Source organism: Impatiens glandulifera, chromosome 4, assembly GCF_907164915.1.
Source record: "Impatiens glandulifera chromosome 4, dImpGla2.1, whole genome shotgun sequence".
Classification (NCBI taxonomy): Eukaryota; Viridiplantae; Streptophyta; class Magnoliopsida; order Ericales; family Balsaminaceae; genus Impatiens; species Impatiens glandulifera.
In genome coordinates, this window is record NC_061865.1 from 56,584,281 (window position 1) to 56,603,381 (window position 19,101).

The 19,101-nt window shown below is 27.6% G+C and overlaps 2 protein-coding genes and 1 non-coding gene across 3 annotated transcripts; 1 reads left to right on the top strand and 2 right to left on the bottom strand.

Annotated features, from left to right (window-relative positions):
• On the bottom strand, positions 1-73 carry TRNAF-GAA. Its single transcript has one exon. It is a non-coding gene; the product is annotated as a tRNA-Phe (tRNA).
• Positions 74-5,499: 5,426 nt separating this feature from the next.
• On the top strand, positions 5,500-8,740 carry LOC124936027 (methyl-CpG-binding domain-containing protein 2-like). Its single transcript, XM_047476478.1, has 5 exons — positions 5,500-5,713; positions 6,792-7,355; positions 7,870-7,923; positions 8,052-8,194; positions 8,362-8,740. The coding sequence occupies exons 2-5, from the start codon at positions 6,811-6,813 to the stop codon at positions 8,541-8,543; spliced, it is 924 nt and encodes a 307-aa protein (XP_047332434.1). The 5' UTR covers positions 5,500-5,713; positions 6,792-6,810; the 3' UTR covers positions 8,544-8,740.
• A 442-nt stretch (positions 8,741-9,182) lies between these two features.
• LOC124935482 (pollen receptor-like kinase 2) lies at positions 9,183-13,897 on the bottom strand. The gene is made up of 4 exons (XM_047475913.1): positions 13,746-13,897; positions 12,507-13,063; positions 10,885-11,460; positions 9,183-10,070 (listed from the first exon to the last, which is right to left on the bottom strand). Exons 1-4 carry the CDS (start codon positions 13,895-13,897, stop codon positions 9,478-9,480), a joined length of 1,878 nt encoding a protein of 625 aa, XP_047331869.1. The 3' UTR covers positions 9,183-9,477.
• Positions 13,898-19,101: the final 5,204 nt, after the last annotated feature.

A 19,101-nucleotide genomic window follows, 5' to 3' on the forward strand; every position in this document is an offset into this window, starting at 1 on the left:
TGCGGTGAAGGTGGATCGAACACCTGACCTTCAGATCTTCAGTCTGACGCTCTCCCAACTGAGCTATCCCCGCTTATTAATAAGTTTATTAAATTACTTTTACATATTGCGTGGTACGCAATTGAATTGCAATTGAATCCACGCCCCACCCAACCCCACGTTCCACGCCTCACCCATGCCCAAGCCCACGCACCACCTTCACACCCCACTCCCACGCACCACCATCACGCCCCACCCCACGACCCACTCAATTGCGTACCACCGGAAAATATTCACAAATCATTCAGAATATACAAAAACTATACATTTAGCAGATCTCACAGCATTTCAAACCAAAACTATAGAACTCACTAAAGCCTAAAGCCTAAAACCCTAAAACATTTCATACTCAACATGCAAAGAGAGAGAGGAGCAGTCGAACTAACCTGAATGCGATGGGCGAACGTCGGGGAGACGGGCTCGCGGGGGCTTGGCGATCGTCGGGTAATTAGGCTCGAGTGTGAAGCGTCCGGTTTGACAATCGTCAGGTAGTCGGGGGAGTCGACGATTGTCGAGGGAGAGTGGGTTGCGGGGAAGAGAGAAAGGAAAGTGTGAAATGGGGGGAAAAGAAAAAAAAAAGTTAGTTAGGGTAAAAGTGTTCAAATTTTTTTTAAAAAAATTAAATATAAAAATTGAAAATTTGGAAATTATTTTTGGAAATAACCCTGTTTGAGGGTCATTTCATCAAATTCCCCTTCATAGGCAGAGACTCATTCCAAGGCAACTCATTATAATATTTTTAACTAAGAAAAAACCTTTTTTTTTATTACTAAAAGCTTAGCTTATTTTTATTTTTGTAAATTATGAAATTATTTGTTATCTACATTTAAATTATGATAATTAGGCTATGTATTAAACATATACAAGGGCTTTTTTTAAAAAAAATAAAATTTGGGAGACTTGAGGCAGCCAAGGACCTCTGTTTATTATTAAATTAGGATAACTATTCAATTATCACTCAAATTATTAAATTATTTTATAACATTTTAAAATATTAAAAATTAATATATTTTAATCATATAATTCAAATTTATAACACTATTGGAACCCAACGGTGGATTTGATTTTGCATTTGTTGTGTCATGGGTGATTCGTAGGATAAGTCAAGGAGTGGCAGAGTTGGTCATGAATTAGGCCGACAATGATATTTAATTTTCTGGATCATGTTATCTTGTTTGTTTTTTCTATGTAGGTTTGTAAAACAAATTAATATTTTTTTTTATACATATTCAAGAATAAGACAAACTTCTACGAATAAAAAAATTCATCAAAACAGATTACAATAAAAAATATGTTTTAAATAAAATGTCAAATGAATAAAATAAAATAAAAGTAATTTTAACTTTTTATAGATAATTTAAATAGAGTAAGGATAAGCAAGAGTTTGTCCTAATTAATTATGTCGGGAATGATATAAAAGTTTATATCACGGGCCTTGTTCAAATAAAGAATTTTTAAAACACTTTAGTTATTTGTAAATATTAATGGTTGATGAATACGAGGAATTAGAAATATTTTTGAGTAAAAAAATTTAAAAGAATTTAAAATATAAAATATTTTAGTATTCTGTTAAATTATATGTTAAAGTAAATAATTAATAAAAATATATTTATTAGAATTAAATTATTCAAATAACCAAACCCAGAATGATAAGACATTTTGTATCTCAAATCTTTGAATGTATGAAAATATGGCTTCTGCCTATATATATTAAGAAATAATAATATTCTAAAAATATTCATAAGAAATAACATATATTTTTCTTAAAATAATTGACGTTACTTATATTATTTTTCCCTAAACCATAAAAACTTAATCACAACAATGGTAAACCATTCTATTGACTTTTCATTCCATAAAACTGGAAGAATGAAATATCATTCTAGTTATAATGTGAGAGATAATTTTTCCCTTTAATTTACCTTCTACTTGTACATTTTTTTTATAGTGATATTAAGAAATTTAGGAGAAAAGCTAAAAAAAAAAAAAAACTTAAAGATAACTTAAAAACAAGACACAAACAATCAAATATTTTTTTAACATTTCTACTAAAGTTCTTTATGTATAGTTTTAACACTTGCTAATTCACTTGAAAACATTTTATATTTTTCTGGGTCCGAACCCGTTAGGCGACAAGTTTACGCATAATAAAATGGTTAAGTGAACTCGAACTATGTGTTTAATCTTCTTGTTGTCACATTTTTACCCCACCAAGGTAGTTCAGTGATAAAAGTCGGTTTAAAAAGACTAAAATGTCACAAATACAATTTCATCTAAAAGCGCTTTGAGTTTAAATAAGGGGTCATGATTGTGAGTATCATTCTAATTTTCCTTCAATTCCAAAAAGAATATCAAATATTTAATTTCATTCATTTGAACCAAATAAAATGAAACCATATCCAATTCCAATCCTTTATCAAAACAAAATTAAACTAGGTCATCAACAAATGAGATATTCATTTGTGATGGTAAATGTAATGTTGAGATCCTTTGCTACCGAATAAAAAAAAATGGGGAGCAGATAAAAAACGGTAGCAAACGATATGCTCTCGTAAAGGTAAACGTCCGAAAAATCTTATTTTTGTGTTGGTGTGCGTGGACAATTTTTTAAAAGTAAAAATAATTAATTAATTTAATGCTAACCATTTATTTTGTAATATAATCGAAATTTCATAACTATTTTTTCGATTTTTTAAAAGAGATAGAGACTCTATTGATATATTTGATTAAAAAACATTAATTTAAATTTATTTTTAAATAGCTGTTATTTTATTTTTAGAGTCACTATTTAATTTTGAAAAATTAAAAAATAGTTTATGTGTACCAACATAATTTTAGAGATTCTTTTGAGTTCGATTTTTAATGACACTCGAATAAAGGTCATTTGTGCCCGATAAAAAAAATGAGATATTTACATTTTATTTTTCCAAATTTTATATATGTATATAGATTTGACATTTTAAAATTTAAAATATTAAATAAATGTTATTGCGGTCGAAAATAACGGAGAATGATACATGAAAAATATTAATTAAAAAAAAAGTTAGATTTAAATGTTAAAAACACATATAAAATTAAAATATTGAAAGCAAACAAGCCTAAGGGCCATTGAATCGGGTGTGAGATGGACCAATGTTTGAGGGAAGCGGTTCGAGAGCGAGCTGGACCGGACCGAACACGGGCCGAAGTCAAGGTGGTTCAGTCGTTGGTCAACGTAGGGCGAGACACGAGTGACTCGAACACGGGAGGCGGGATTTGGCTGAAGTCAATGTGGTTCAGTCGTTGGTCAACGCAGTGCGAGACACGAGTGAATGGAGTAAAATGGAGAACACTCCTAAACTTTTGAATAAATTAGTGCAAATTTCTAAAAATTGGAATATTTATTGGCCGATTACAGGGAAATTGATTGATGATGTCTTGCTTGGTTGTTCCTTTTCGTCTTGGCCCAGGGATTCATTTTATAGCCAATTGAAGTTGGTTGATGTTCTAAGTCGGTTGATGACCTAAGTCGGCTGAATTCTGGACAAAAGCCATTAATTGCGTCAAGTTGCTCAACCAAATTCAACCCGTTTAGGCAATCTTTCGACTTATGATTATATGCAAAATGATCACACAACTACTGTGATCATTTTTTTTTGAACTTTTTATTTGGGTCGAGTTTAGATGAAGATGAGGATTGGCCGATTTCCTTATCCTTGTCGCGAGGTCACTTGGTCGCTCCGTTATCGATTTGTCCGCATTCTGTCTGATTTGGGCAATGCATGCCTTGGTCATTAGCTTGGGTGTTAGCCCCCTTGGCGCGATTTGATTGGCCCATGCGTGTTAGTCCATGTTTTATTTGGGTTCCCGTTGGGCCATTTGCCATTTTTTTTTATTTATTTGCGAAAATACACAAAATTAAATAATAGACATCAAATTTATTTTTGTCTATTTGTATTTTAGAGTTTTATTTTAAATTATTTTGAGATTTAAATTGTTAAAACATCTCCTTTAAATAAATATTTAATATATTTTTGACCTTTAATTCAATTATTTTGGGATAAATTAATACGATATTTTTTCTAAATAATTAGTTAATTTATTTTTGGCCTTTAATTTAATTATTTTGGGATAAATGGATACAACATTTTTCATAAATAATTATTTAAATTGTTTTTTTCCTTTAATTTAATTATTTTAAAATAAAGAATATATTATTTTTCCTAAATAATCATTTCATTTATTTTAAATCTTGAATGAGTCTAATTTGATAAATTGGTTGAGTAAAATTTCATGTTTATAGTAACTTCAATTCTTTCATAGACATCACATGTTTCCTACATTTCATATCTAATAATTTAATCACAACTATGATAAGACATTTCATCCAGGAAAATTTGACCAAATGACCCTAAAAAGTATTTTAAATGCGTTTAAATGCTCTGGTGAATTTAATTGCGAAAATGGCCACTTCAAAATATTCTGAAGAAATTACTTCGCCGCATAATGTGAAGTGCATGATTGTCACGCGAAAGGAAAACTTGTGAAATTACCTCCGTTGCATAACGCGAATGGCACGATTGTCACGCGAAGGGCATGATCATTCTGAACTTTTCACAGATTTTTCCTTCATAAGACGATATTGCCCTTCGCGTTGCGCGGCAGAATAATTTTGTTAGAATATTTTGAAGTGGTCATTTACATAATTAAATTTATCAGCGCATTTAATGGCCTTTTTAGGGTTATTTCGTCCAATTTCTCGACTAAAAAAATGAGATATCATTTTTAGTTATTGTGTGAGAGATCATTTCTTTTTTCCAATTCTCCTCTTCTTGTACATTTTTGTTCTATAATAATATTAAGAAATTTAGGAGAAAAAACTAAAAGAATCTAAAAATAACTAATTATAAAGTGAGACTAAGACACAAATAATTAAATAATTTTCAAGATTTCTACTAAAACTCTTTATGAATGGTTTAAGCACCCATCAATTCCCCTAAAACATCTTATATTAAATTTTATTCCTTCATCAAAACAAAATTAAACTAAGTAAAAACAAATGAACAAATGATAAATTCATTCGTGACGGTAACTTCAATTCTTTCGAAGATAGGATATGTGTCAATCTATTTTGTTAATTCGTAACGCAACAAAAAAAAAATATATCATTCTAATTACAGTGTGAGATAAATTACTTAGTGTAATTTACCTTTTTCTCGTATATATTTTTTCTTTTTATATCGATATTAAAAAATTTAGGAGAAAAAAGAAAAAAATCTAAAATAATACCTAAAATAAATTATAAGAAACACCCTGGTTAATATTTAGAGTTTGTTTGACGTTGAATTATTTAAATTATTTATTAATTTTTAAAATTAAATTATTTGGATTTTATTGAGTTAAGATTTAAATTTTATAATAAAATAATTAATTTCATACATTAAAAAAATGAAAAAAACATCCTCAAATTTATGCCAAAACAAAGCCGGCCAGTCTCTCTCTCTCTCTAAGCTCTTTCTTCCCCTACCTGTTCTTCTTGAAGAACTAAAACCTGTGAATTTAGAGAGATAAATCAATCATTTATCAACTCAATAATCGAATCGATTATCTGAAATCTGAACATTGTGATCGATAACTCTTCTTCGTCTTAAGTTTAGCGGCGGGCAATGATCTTCAGCTCAGATCTCTGATCCTGGTAATTTCTCGACCGAAAAACCTATCCATCTACACTTGTACTTTCCACAACATGCATATTATACAGGATTAGATCGGCCTTCTCCAATTCCATGAATCTATGTCGCGGCTGTCGGTTCTCTTGGTTTGTATATTGATTTCATTTTCTGGGTACTAGTTGATTCTGGATTCATTTTTATCATTTGGGTAGCTTTGTTCCTTTAAATGTTTCGATTTTGACAGTGATTTCATCAATTTAGGTTGAATTTGGTGCTATGTATGAATGGGTGTTTCGTATTTTGATGGTTCAGTTTTGCTATTTATTACTGTTTATTTTTATTGAACTTGAATCGAACAGTTGTTTAGACTATGATTCTTTACCTAACATAAGTATATCTCCATTTGAACTGTTTGGAATCTAGGTTCTTGTCAATGCTGTTCTGAATTTCCAACACCCAATTCTCAGTTATCAATTGTTCTTTCTCATAGTTATGCATGAGAAGGAAATAAAACTTTTAGTGGTCAAGTGTCTTCAAAAACCCTCTTTCGATGATGTGAATCGCCACAACCATTTGTTGGAATCTCTAGCCTTTTCGAAACATGCTCGAGCTCAAAATTGAGTCTAGCTATTCCATTTTAAAAGGCATAAGCTTTCTCCATTACTCTATACGAAACTTGGATATTTCTTATATTAGTCCAATCCTGAATTTGGACAGGTAATTACTACCCTAGTAAAGTAATTACTATCATAATAAATACTATCCTAATCACTAATTAACATAAATAACAACAATTAAATGAAATTAGTCATTCAAAACCTCAGATTAGTGCAAACTCGTAGAAATTTTAAGATGTAATTGGTGGGTTGTGTCTTGCTTAGTTAATAACCTCTCTTTGTGTTTTGTACTAATCATCAGTTTGTGCATTTGTTTTTTATAAATATAATGGGATTACATGGTTTTCATGTTTCTGAAAGTAATTTACTTGTAATTTGTGTTTCTGTATCGGAATTCAGATGAGAAACAACCAATAAATCTCTGATTGAATATTCATATTTACCTTTTTGAAGTTAACAGGGTTGCTTTTTACTGTACTGTCAGGTGAATAACACATACAATTATGTCATCCAATCCAATAGAAACTACTCCTGCTGTCGAAAGGGAAGAAGATGGAACAAACAACATCTCTTCTGTTATTAACTCTGATACTCCTCCTCTAGAGGATCACAATGACGAGTTTGAAGATCATCAAAACTCTACTGAAGATGCGCACAAGCAATTGGTGGTTTATGACTCTACTATGAATACTGACCCTATTAATTTCCATCTTGCAAATGCTGAAAGAAAATCGTTCCCAAATCAGTCTTCTAGAGTATTGCCAGCTGTGGGTGCTTTTACAGTCCAATGTGCTAACTGTTTCAAATGGAGGCTCATCCCAACTAAGAAAAAGTATGAGGAAATACGTGCATTTATTATGGAACGACCTTTTATCTGTGAAGCTGCTTGTGAGTGGCGGCCTGAAATATCTTGTGAAGATCCACCTGATATTACTCCTGACGGTAGTAGGGTCTGGGCAATTGATAAGCCTAGTATTGCTCAGCCTCCTCCTGGATGGCAACGGCTTCTGAGGATCAGAGGTGAAGGTGGATCCAAGTTTGCAGATGTGTAAGCTTCTAAATTCAGTTTTTTAATCTTATATGTTTATTGATAAAACTGAAAGTTAAAGGATTGAATGCTGAAAGAAACAAATGAAAATATTGGTATTTTAAGTATTTCAATACTTAAGTTGTTTTGATAAAATGTAGAACTAATGTTGAAAAATTACTTAAAGAGCATAATTTGATTATCCCACTTTCAATGCCTTTAAGTTAAAGGGAAGGTCATGATTGTGAGGTGTCAGACTAGCTTTTTATATAATAAAAAGGAACATAATTTTGATTAGTTTAGATGGGTTAAAGTCAACTTTGTGCACTCTTATTATATTATCAGTTAAATCATATGTAGCTTTTTGAATTAGGCTTGATTCTACAGGTTTTTAGTTTAATTTGATAGTTCGTTTTTTCAAATAATTCATTCGAATATTGATTTAGATGAATAATGTTTTAAAATATACCTTAATTATATATTTGTTCCTAAAAAATTAATGAATCCATCGTTATGTTATGTCTTGTGGTTTCAGGTACTATGCGGCACCATCAGGCAAGAGAATGCGGTCAATGGTTGAAGTTCAAAGGTGCATTTTCTAGTCCTTGAAGTGTGAATTTTCTTGTGTTATATGGATATCGATTAATTTCCAACATTATGATATTTAAAAAAACTATAATTGTTGGAAAATTCACTTGTTTCTGAACATCCATCCAGGTTCTTGCTGGAACATCCTGAATATGTTGAAGCTGGGGTGAAACTGTCACAATTCTCATTTCAAGTACCAAGACCATTGCAGGAAAATTATGTGAGAAAGCGCCCTGCTCGATTGAGTGCTCCAATAGATGAATCTTCAAATGGTAAGTAAATATCTATTTTTTTAGTAAATTACAGTCAGTATTGTGAATCTAGATAACACTTAACCACTTAATTTATTTTCTATAACATTTAATCTAAATTAACTTCAAACAATTTACATTTTCATCAAAATCTACATTAAACTGACTCTTATGTATACATGTTGCAGCTAAACCCTTAGCCCTGTTGGGCCCAAACGAGGATACTCAGGAAAATGAGAATGGTAGATTGCCTGAGCAAGGAGTTTCGAATAAGAAAGCAAAGACATCTTCATCTAGGCATAACAATGGAAGTGTTTATGATCATCTGAAGAATTTCGGAACTCCCGAATGGAGAAATGGTACTTTCTGATCCATCATCCATCGCTCTTAGTTGTTGACATGCCCCTTATTTTGTTTTTTTTTGGATAATTCAATCTGCCAGATATATACTGTGTATGTGTTGTAGTGATGATATCTTTATGTTGAGCTATAATGAAGTAGAAGTGAAGATGATGATGTTGTATCTGACTGTTATGTATAAAAAGGAAACTTATCTTTTTTGGTTTATTTCATGTGATTCTTCTTCTATACTTGAATATTATTTTTTATTTCACTTATATTGAAAACATATACTAATTAGTAAAAGTAATCTAATGTGTTTGGTTGTGAAGACTCATCATAGCTTAGTAGTAGAGTTTAGAAATTTATGTCCTCAAATAATGAGTTCGAACCTTCACACTCAGATCATTTAGAAAAGAATTGTCCAATCTGGTTTAAACCTTATTAGTGTTTTTTTTATCTCCATTTTAGGATGCCCGGGAGATGGTCACCCTAGGCGGGAGATGGTCACCCTAGGCGGGTTCATAAATTTCTTTAAAAACAATGATTCTCTAACATGATTAAGACATAATTTCATCTTTTTTAGATCAAACCCCATTAAGTGTATTAGATTACTAACATAGCTAAGAATTAATTAAAGAAATAAGAATTTGAGGATCTTGCTAGAGTGTTGGATAACAAATTATAATATACAAAGTCCAAAATCTTAACATGTACATTTAATTTAGCCATCCTTAACTAAATCAAGAAAGCCATCCTTGTCCTATACATATTTTGAAGAGAAAAAAAAAATACCAACTTGGCCATTTTCCAAGCATGCAAAAAATCTACACTTTGAAACAATATTCAAAGTCAAAGATTTAGTAAGGGACATGAAACAAAACAAAAAACCACAAAGATGTTGCTTATTGAAAAAGCTCATCCTTGCTAGTTGAAAGTAAACTAACCCGAACTTCTCGATGAGATTACTCGTCAAGATTGTCCCTCTCTTTTATCATCTCAATCCTCTCCAGTGTCTCCTTCATGTTATATCTCTTTTCCAATTTTGTCTCGGCGCATGCTAACCCTATTTGTAACAACTTGATTATCTCTCCTTCGCTACCCTTTGTGTCCCCCATATCCTTATCGAACACATCCTCAGTCAACTCATCGGGGGACACTGACTGGACCCATGACAATAAGTCAGAGTCAATTGACTTACCTTGTTGCCACCAACTCGTGGGGAACTTTCCTGTCAAGATTTCTAGGATTAAAATTCCGAAGCTCCATACGTCAGTTTTCTTGGTGATGCGATGGTTTTGTTTGTATTCGGGTGACTTATAGGAGATCATAATACTTTCGGCGTGTTCGGGATTCACAACTGGGGCTAGACCGTAGTCCATTAGAATAGGCTCCATGGATTTGTTGAGGAGAACGTTTGAAGACTTGAGATGGCCGTGAGGGGCCATTATGCCGGGGAGCTCGTTGTAAAGGCATTGAAGACCCCTTGCCACTCCCTTGATGATTTTCAATCGGATTGGCCAATCGAGGGCTGGGCCGTGAGATCGAGATCGATTTCCTGCAATTAACAAAATTAATTGAGTTAAAATATGAAAAACAAATCAATTTTAAAAAATATATATGAAATTAATCAAAAAAAATATACAATAGTTAAAATCATAATTTGTTTATTAATAAAAAAAATTGTAACAAATGATTAATTTATGGGTGGTTGTTAATTGAGTTCGGTTGGTTTTTTAAATAAATTTAAATTAATCCTATTACGACAAACACTTCGATTCCGCCCTACTTCAATTAAAGCTAACCCTAATATATATATATAAATAATAATTCTAACATGTTTTAAACTATTTTTAAAAAATTAATTAAATAAAATTGAGTGTAAAAAAACTTTAATATAATAACAATTTTAAATAAATTTATTTATTAAATAAAGACATAAAATATAAGTTTAAAAATTTGTAAAAAAATCCAAAATTATAATATTAATTATTACATTTCGAGATCATACATCGAAACTTAATAGGTTGATTATACTCAATCAAGATCATCTATATTCAGTCTTATAATCGAACTCATTAGATCTAATATTCAATTATTTTATGCGGGTTATACTCAATTCAGATCTTATATCTTATATTCTACTTTGGCTCCCCGGTCATAAGAAAATACTATTCAAAGAAAATTGTACTATAGAAACTAACTAATAATTTATTTTGGAAATCCAAATTAATAAAGAAAAACTAGAATAATTCAAAATGAACCCATTTATTCATTAGCTATATACTAACTAATCATTTCATCACAAACCTAAAAATCAAAACTTTAAAACAAAAAACAAAGACAGAGAGACAAAGAGAAGTAAATCATACCATGAAGATGAACAGACAAGCAGACATTAGGAACAAACTCAGTAAGCAATAGCTTTTCCTCTTCCATATAACAATAAGCCACAATAGGAAGTAAATTCCCATTTTTCAATTTCCCCAATCTACTCATATGTTCTTGAAACTCTTCTTTTCCAACATTATTCATTTCCTTAAATCTCTTCACAACCATCTTTTTCCCATTAACCAACACTGTTTTATAAGACGCCCCAAATAACCCACTTCCCAAAATCTCAGCTGATCCTCCTAATAAGTCCATAAGTTCGAATTTGTCTTTTTCATTGTCTTTTAAGAATTTCAACTTAGGTTCGTTAATGTTCTTTTTTTTGTTTGAAGATCCGCCGGATGAATTGGCTAATGATTCTAAGTCTTTGCCTGTTGCGTCGCCGGAATATTCTAGGTTTGATTTTCTGTTAATTCGCCGGACGATTAAGATGGTGACGAGGACGACGGCGATGAACGCCGTTGAGAGGACGACGGCGACTATTATCAGTGTTTGTTGAGAGAGGTTTTTGGAAGATGAACATGATGATAATGGCTGTCCGCATAGGTATACATTTCCTGTCATTTTAGATATTATTATTGTTGGAAATTAAATTTATAACATGGGTTTGTTTACATAAAGTTAGAACATTTTGAAAATTTTATGGATCAAAATATTTAAATCTTTTTATAAAAAAAATATTCTAAATAAGTTTATTCAAATAAAGACATTAGTGAATGTAATTGCATGGTATAATATTTTAGCTTTCAACATTAAAAATAAAATATTTATTCAAATAAATCTCATCTCCAAAAGTGAATATCATAACTTAAAAAAAAAAATAGAGATTTACAAATAAATATTTATATATATTAACACATGGATTTGAATAATTTTGAAATTTTTTTTTGATTTTTTTTTTCAAAACTAATATTTGTATTCTTATTTGACTCAATTGTTATATTGGGATTTCGTATTAGGAGCTAATTATTAATTGATTTTTAATTTTTATTAATTCATAATTTGAAGTTTATTATTGTTAAAGTTATACAAAATTATGTTTTGTCTTAGCTGTTTTAAACGTGTTAACTTATTATTTATGTGATATTTATAAATAAATAAATTAAAAGATAAATGTTACTAATTTAAATAACGAATTTCAACGAATTTATAGTTTTTTCGTCGCGAATTTCAGAGAATCAGTAATAAACCATTAATTCGTTGAAATTCGGTAGTTAAATTAATCTTTTATTTATTTAATTATAAATATTGCGTATATAATAAGTAACAACGTTTGAACCTAGTTTTTATATAATTTTACCAATCAATAACTTCAAATTACGAGGTTTGAAAAATAGATCCGAAATCACAATTAACCCTAATAAGGAACCCTAATTTGATAACTCGTCTTAACAAAATTATAAATATTAATTTTAAAAAATAAATAAAAATAAACAATATAAGAGAACTTTGCATGATTGATCTATCCTTGTCAAATAATTTGTTTAGATAGAGTGTTTGAATTATAGTTGTCTCAAAATATAAGTTTAATATCGATCCTTTTTATAATATTTTACCAAGAATAATTAATATAGCAAAGAATAACATAAAATAAAATTCTAACCTTGAAAAACGCTTGCGTTCATGTTTGAGAGGCTAGAAGGGATTGGACCTTGCAAGTCATTATTAGAGACATTGAAATGATTCAACTTACTAACCCTAAAATCAGGTATACTGCCTTCAAAGCCATTATCTTCCAAACTCAATTCAATAAGTTTAGGCAAAACAGCCAATGACCAAGGAATTTGTCCCGTAAATTGGTTACGCGCCAAATAAACTTTTTTCAACGAATTCATCCCATAGAATGCGTCTGGTTGAATCTCACCCGAAAACAAATTATTCGACAGAGAAAGCGATTTCAACGCGCCTAGTTTCTTCAATACCGGAAGATTCCCTTCGAAACTATTATTCACCAAGCTTAAAGTTCTCAAAAGCAACAAATGGTTAAGAGAAATCATGTCGATCTCACCAGATAATCCCATATTGTCCAATTTTAACCCCAAAACTCGACCTTTCTCGCAATGGACGCCGACCCAATTCGCCTTTTCACCAGAGCATGGTAATGATTTTATCTTGTTCCATGACGACAATGCCGTGTTGTTCGTGAGAGAGTATTTGAACCTTTTTTAGAAAGAAAAAAAAAACATAAAAAACATAGTTAAATAGTATAAAGAATGAAATGAAAATAAATAAATAACATTAAAAAAAGACAATTATCTCGTTACAAACCTTTTATTTAATCATATTTAATCATGTTACAAGTTTTAAGGGGTAACATGATTAAACTATCAAATCTTCATGGATATTGTTAACAAGATATTTATATTGAATTAAGTCAATAAACTAAAATGAATGAATTAGTTTTATTTTATTTTTGACTAGAAAAGTCCTAAAATGTTAGTAATATTGTTTAGAGTAAATTTGATTGAATTACTCAATGTTCTCTTTTAAGAATAAATAATAATTTTAAGAACATAAAAGTAAATGACATATATAAATGACCTAATAATGAGTTGCAATAGAAAATCTAATATCTTTATTTGGGTTACTTTATCAATGACATACATATTCGAGAATCCAACATTAAACTCGTTTATACATGGTTATCTTAAAAACCCAATATCTTTAACAAACATATCGTGATTTTTTAATTTTATTTAACCAAATATATATGAATTTAAGGAGATGTTAAACAAAAGTTAAACCTGAGTAACGCGTCTTCATCTGATAAGGGTGAGGAAGATGTGGAAATTTGAATGAATGAGAAAAGGAAAGAAATGATGGCGAGGGATTTGAATATTACGATTGCCATTTAGACGAGAAAAAGAAGAACACACGCTGGGAAGAGGCTTGGTGGTGCCCCTTCGGAGCGGTGTTAACTTCTATGGCGGAAATAGATGATGGAAGCTGGCTATGTGTTCCTTTAAAGTCCAGCAAAATTTGACTAGGAATCATCGAACCAATATTTGTAAATAGAAATGTTGAAGAAGGTGAATTAATGGAGGTAGAAGCTTGATTAATGACGGCCTGTGGCAATGGAAATTCTTGTCATCGACTTTCTTAAAATAGTATACCTTAAAATTAACCTATAAATATGGAAAGCCACCCAAAGGATATCTAGATTTTTGTGTATGTGTTTTTAATTACTTTCATAGTTTATGTCAAAAAAATCTCAAAAGTTGATTTTGCATTTTTAAATTTTATTTTATGTTGAAGGGTATTTTTAAAATTTATAAGGATGTTATTAGAAAACTCACTAATATATCTCATGTAAAAAGGTAATATGAAATTACTAAACAAAAATTAAATTAAAGTTTAGGATCATGAATATGATATTGTGGTATCTTATTTTATAAAATAACAAGAAATGACAAATGTTTCCATCTATCAAATAAACTAATCAAATTTTGGTGTATCAAATTCTGATTTAAAAAATGTATATATACGTTATTAAGACCTTTTTTAAAATATATATTATTTTACAATGGTACTAAAAATAAAAATACAATTATACAAACACACTAATTTAGGATAAGAAAGACAGGTTGGCTTGTTTGGTATGACTGAAATAAATCTAATTTATTTAAAAAATATTGAGTAAGGAAGATTTTGAAGAGTTGAATATTTTTTTCATAAACTTGCATTTATTTAAAAAAAAACGTTTATAGGTAGTGATTTTGAGGATTTTGATGTTTTTTTTTTTTTTTTTTGATAAAAATAATGATAAAATGTTTTTTTTTTGTTTTAGTTCATTAAATAAAAAGAGTATTTTAGTATTTTGATTAAATAACGTTTGATTATAATTAATTTTAAAAAAAATGAACAAGACTTCAAATATATTAATATATAATAATAAAATAAATTTTATTTTATTTTTAAATAGAGTATATTTTAGTATATAAGTTAATTAATTGAGTGATGTGATAGAAGAAAATTGAGATAAAATGATGTTCGATTATGGTTGAATATTTTTTAAAAAAATAACCGAACAAACTCGGTTTCAAAAAATAAAATAAATATATTTTTCAGATTTGTTTTTAAATCACATTTTATATAGCATATACTAAAGATAACAATACAATTATACAAACACATCAATGAAAATGTATCATAAAAATTTCAATATATAACACTATGTTGAATTATGTTTAAATTATGAACTCATATGATTTTAATGATTTAGTTTAAATAATTAAAAAATAAAAAATTGTTGAATTGTGTTTAAATTATGAACTCACCTGATTTTAATAATTTAGTTTAAATAATAAAAAGGGAGTAATTGTTGAAATAAGGTCTTAATAATTCATGATAATTAACCTACTTGATTTTGATGATGAATAATGAATGGATATATATATATATATATTTAGATATCAACATCTTAAGTGGTGTAGTGATAAATACCCTCACCTGTCATGTGGGTGAACGGCTGCCACGTACTCCATAATTTAAATTGCATGTTGCATGCAATGTAGTACCACGATCTCAAGAATATATTCCTGTTGTACTACCTAGTACATCCAACGGAAATAGAACACCCTGTAATTCATCTATTGTTCTTTCTGTGTTGTAAGTTGAACAGAGGTTGTTCTGTTCAACAGATAGTTATTTAGAAGTTCATAAGCAGCCAGTTGTTAAGTCATGTGTTTTCTGGCTGAGTTTGTGCAGTCGCGGTACTAAATCAAAGTCTTCTAGTAAATATTCTTCCTGTTGAGGAAGAAGGAGTGACGTAGGAGTTTTATCTCTGAACATCCATAAAACTCTTTGTGTTATTTACTTTCTGTTACTTGCATTTATCTGTCTAATGCTTCAAATCCAACAAACTGTTCCGCATTTGAATTTGTTCAAGAGTTTGTGAAGATTTGTGAAGAATAGAAATACGTTTTTAACTTCTAACAGAGTTAAAATCGAATTGAAAGTCAAAAGTTTTTAACTATAGTTAGATCATGTCTCTATTGTCAACATCGATCCTAACACGTTGATACACAAAATGATCTTAAAAAAATGAGAAATATCCCATATCTCAATAGACAATTTATTGTGTATTAATATTAGGCTAAAATTAGAACCATAAGAATACAAAAAGTTTAATTTAATCTAAAGTTTGTCTTAAAAAGCTCAAAATCAATTGATCTCTCAAACTAAACATTGACAAAGATGTCACATAGTAAATACCCAAAATAAAACAATCTTTATCTAGAAATGCAACTTAAAAAATGATTGAACATTGAAACCGGAATTCATTACTTGTATCATATTAAATTGGCTTACAAAACTCCACGTGATATGACTAATTATACTTTTATAATATTTTTATGAGTTTTATAATAAATAAATACCATTACAATTGAAAATATCTCAAAAAATAAATAAAATAAATAACTAATAGAGCTCCATTAAAAATAGAATGTCTAGCACTCCAAATTTTTCAAACAAAATTCAATATTTAAGATATCTAGGTTAGTTTTAATACATTTAGACTAATCCTTATAAAATGTTAAGAGAAAACTTGAAGTTTTAATTAAAAATGAAACATTTTTTATATAGTAATTATGTATTTATCAATGTAAAAACGTTGACTAACTAACCATTACATAACTATTTAAAATTATAAAAAACTGAGACTACCTATTAACCATTTAAAAATATAAAAAGCTGAAATGGAGTTGAGTTTAAGATGATAAATATTATTTAATTTATTAATATGTACATAATAATTAATGTATATTTCATAATATTATTTAATCTAAATTAATATTTAAATAAAACATTTAAAAAAATTATTTTATAAATATTAAAATATTTGTTTTGCCCAATCACAAATTCAGCTCCAATAAGTGCTTTTTCTAAATTGGGCCACAAATTGTTCTTAGTGAAGAATTACATGACTAATCCTTAATTATTCAAATTAATAAATTTGGAACTAGTTTGTTAGTAGAATAATTTAAATATAAATATTTTTTAAAAAATAAATTAAATTAAAATATTAAATAATTCATATTTTAATTTTATAAAATATAAATATTAAATTAAAAAAGTAATAATTTAATTAAATATCTTAAATAATTCATTTTTTCTTTTTCTTAAAAAAATTTGAAGTCATAATTCAATTTTTTTCAAATAGCTTTAAAATCATTTTATCTTCTAGACCTTTGATATTTTGAATATTTTATATTAATTATAAGTATTGTTTAAATTACTTAGGATTGAATTTTTTTAAATAATTTGATAATTTTAAAGAGTGAAATATTTAAAGTTTATTAATATAATATTATAAAAAAAAAAAAGATAGCGTCAATGTAACGCCATTAATTTATCAATTAAAATATTTGAACTGATTTTTATTAATTTTTAAATATATTTTTTTATCAAATAAAAAGTAAAAATTATAAAATCAAACAAACTTTTTGGTGTTGTGTGCGAGTTTCTTGCATATAAATATTATGTATTGTTTTAACAAATAAATTAAATTAAAATATTAAATTATTCATATTTTAATTTTTTAAAATATAAATATAAAATAAAATAAAATTCTTTTTAAATAATTTAATTATTTCAAGAGTGAAAGATTTAAAGTGTATTGATATAAAATTATAAAAATAAAATAAAATAGAAGATGACGTCAATAACGCCATTAATTTATCAATTAAAATATTTGAACTTACTTTTATTATTTTTTAAATATATTTTTTTATCAGATAAACTTAAAAAATAAAAAGTAAAAATTCTAAAAATCAAAAATTCTAAAAATCAAAATTCAAATTCAAATTCAATTTTTTTTCAAATAACCTTAAATTAATCTATCTTCGAGCCATTTTGAATATTATATATATATATATATATTTATAATTTGATTATTTCAAAAAGTAAAAGATTTAAAGTGTATTAATATAAAATTATAAAATAAAATAAAAGGTAGCGTCAATCCAACGCCAAATAATTTTTGAAATATTTAAAAAATAAAAAGTAAAAATTTTAAAAATTAAAATTAAAATTCAAATTCAAATAACCTTAAATCAATCTATCTTCGAGCCATTTTGAATATTTTATATTTGTTTTTATAATTTGATTATTTTGAAGAGTAAAAGATTTAAAGTGTATTAATATAAAATTATAAAATAAAATAAAAGGTAGCGTCAATCCAACGCCAAATAATTTATCAAATATTTAAAAAATAAAAAGTAAAAATTTTAAAATTCAAAATTCAAATTCAAATAACCTTAAATCAATCTATCTTCGAGCCATTTTGAATATTTTATATTTTTTTTATAATTTGATTATTTTGAAGAGTAAAAGATTTAAAGTGTATTAATATAAAATTATAAAATAAAATAAAAGGTAGCGTCAAATCTAACGCCAAATAACTTATCAAATATTTAAAAAATAAAAAGTAAAAATATTAAAAATCAAAATTCAAATTCAAATTCAAATAACCTTAAATCAATCTATCTTCGAGCCATTTTGAATATTTTATATTTTTTTTTTTATAATTTGATTATTTTGAAGAGTAAAAGATTTAAAGTGTATTAATGTAAAATTATAAAATAAAATAAAAGGTAGCGTCAATCCAACGCCAAATAATTTATTAAATATTTAAAAAATAAAAAGTAAAAATTCTAAAAATCAAAATCAAAATCAAAATTCAAATTCAAATTCAAATTAAAATTCAAATTCAAATTCAAATCACCTTAAATCAATCTATCTTCGAGCCATTTTGAATATTATATATATATATATATTTTTTATAATTTAATTATTTCGAAGAGTAAAAGATTTAAAGTGTATTAATATAAAATTATAAAATAAAATAAAAGGTAGCGTCAATCCAACGCCAAATAATTTATTAAATATTTAAAAAATAAAAAATCAAAATTCTAAAAATCAAAATTCAAATTCAAATTCAAATAACCTTAAATCAATCTATCTTCGAGCCATTTTGAATATTTTTTCGAAGAGTAAAAAATTTAAAGTGTATTAATATAAAATTATAAAATAAAATAAAAGGTAGCGTCATCCGAACGCCAAATAATTTATTAATTAAAATATTAAAATTTACTTTTATTAATTATTAAATATATATTTTAATAAAATAAACTTAAAAAATAAAAAAGTAAAACTTCAAAAATCAAACAAACTTTTTTGGTGTTATGTGTGAGTTT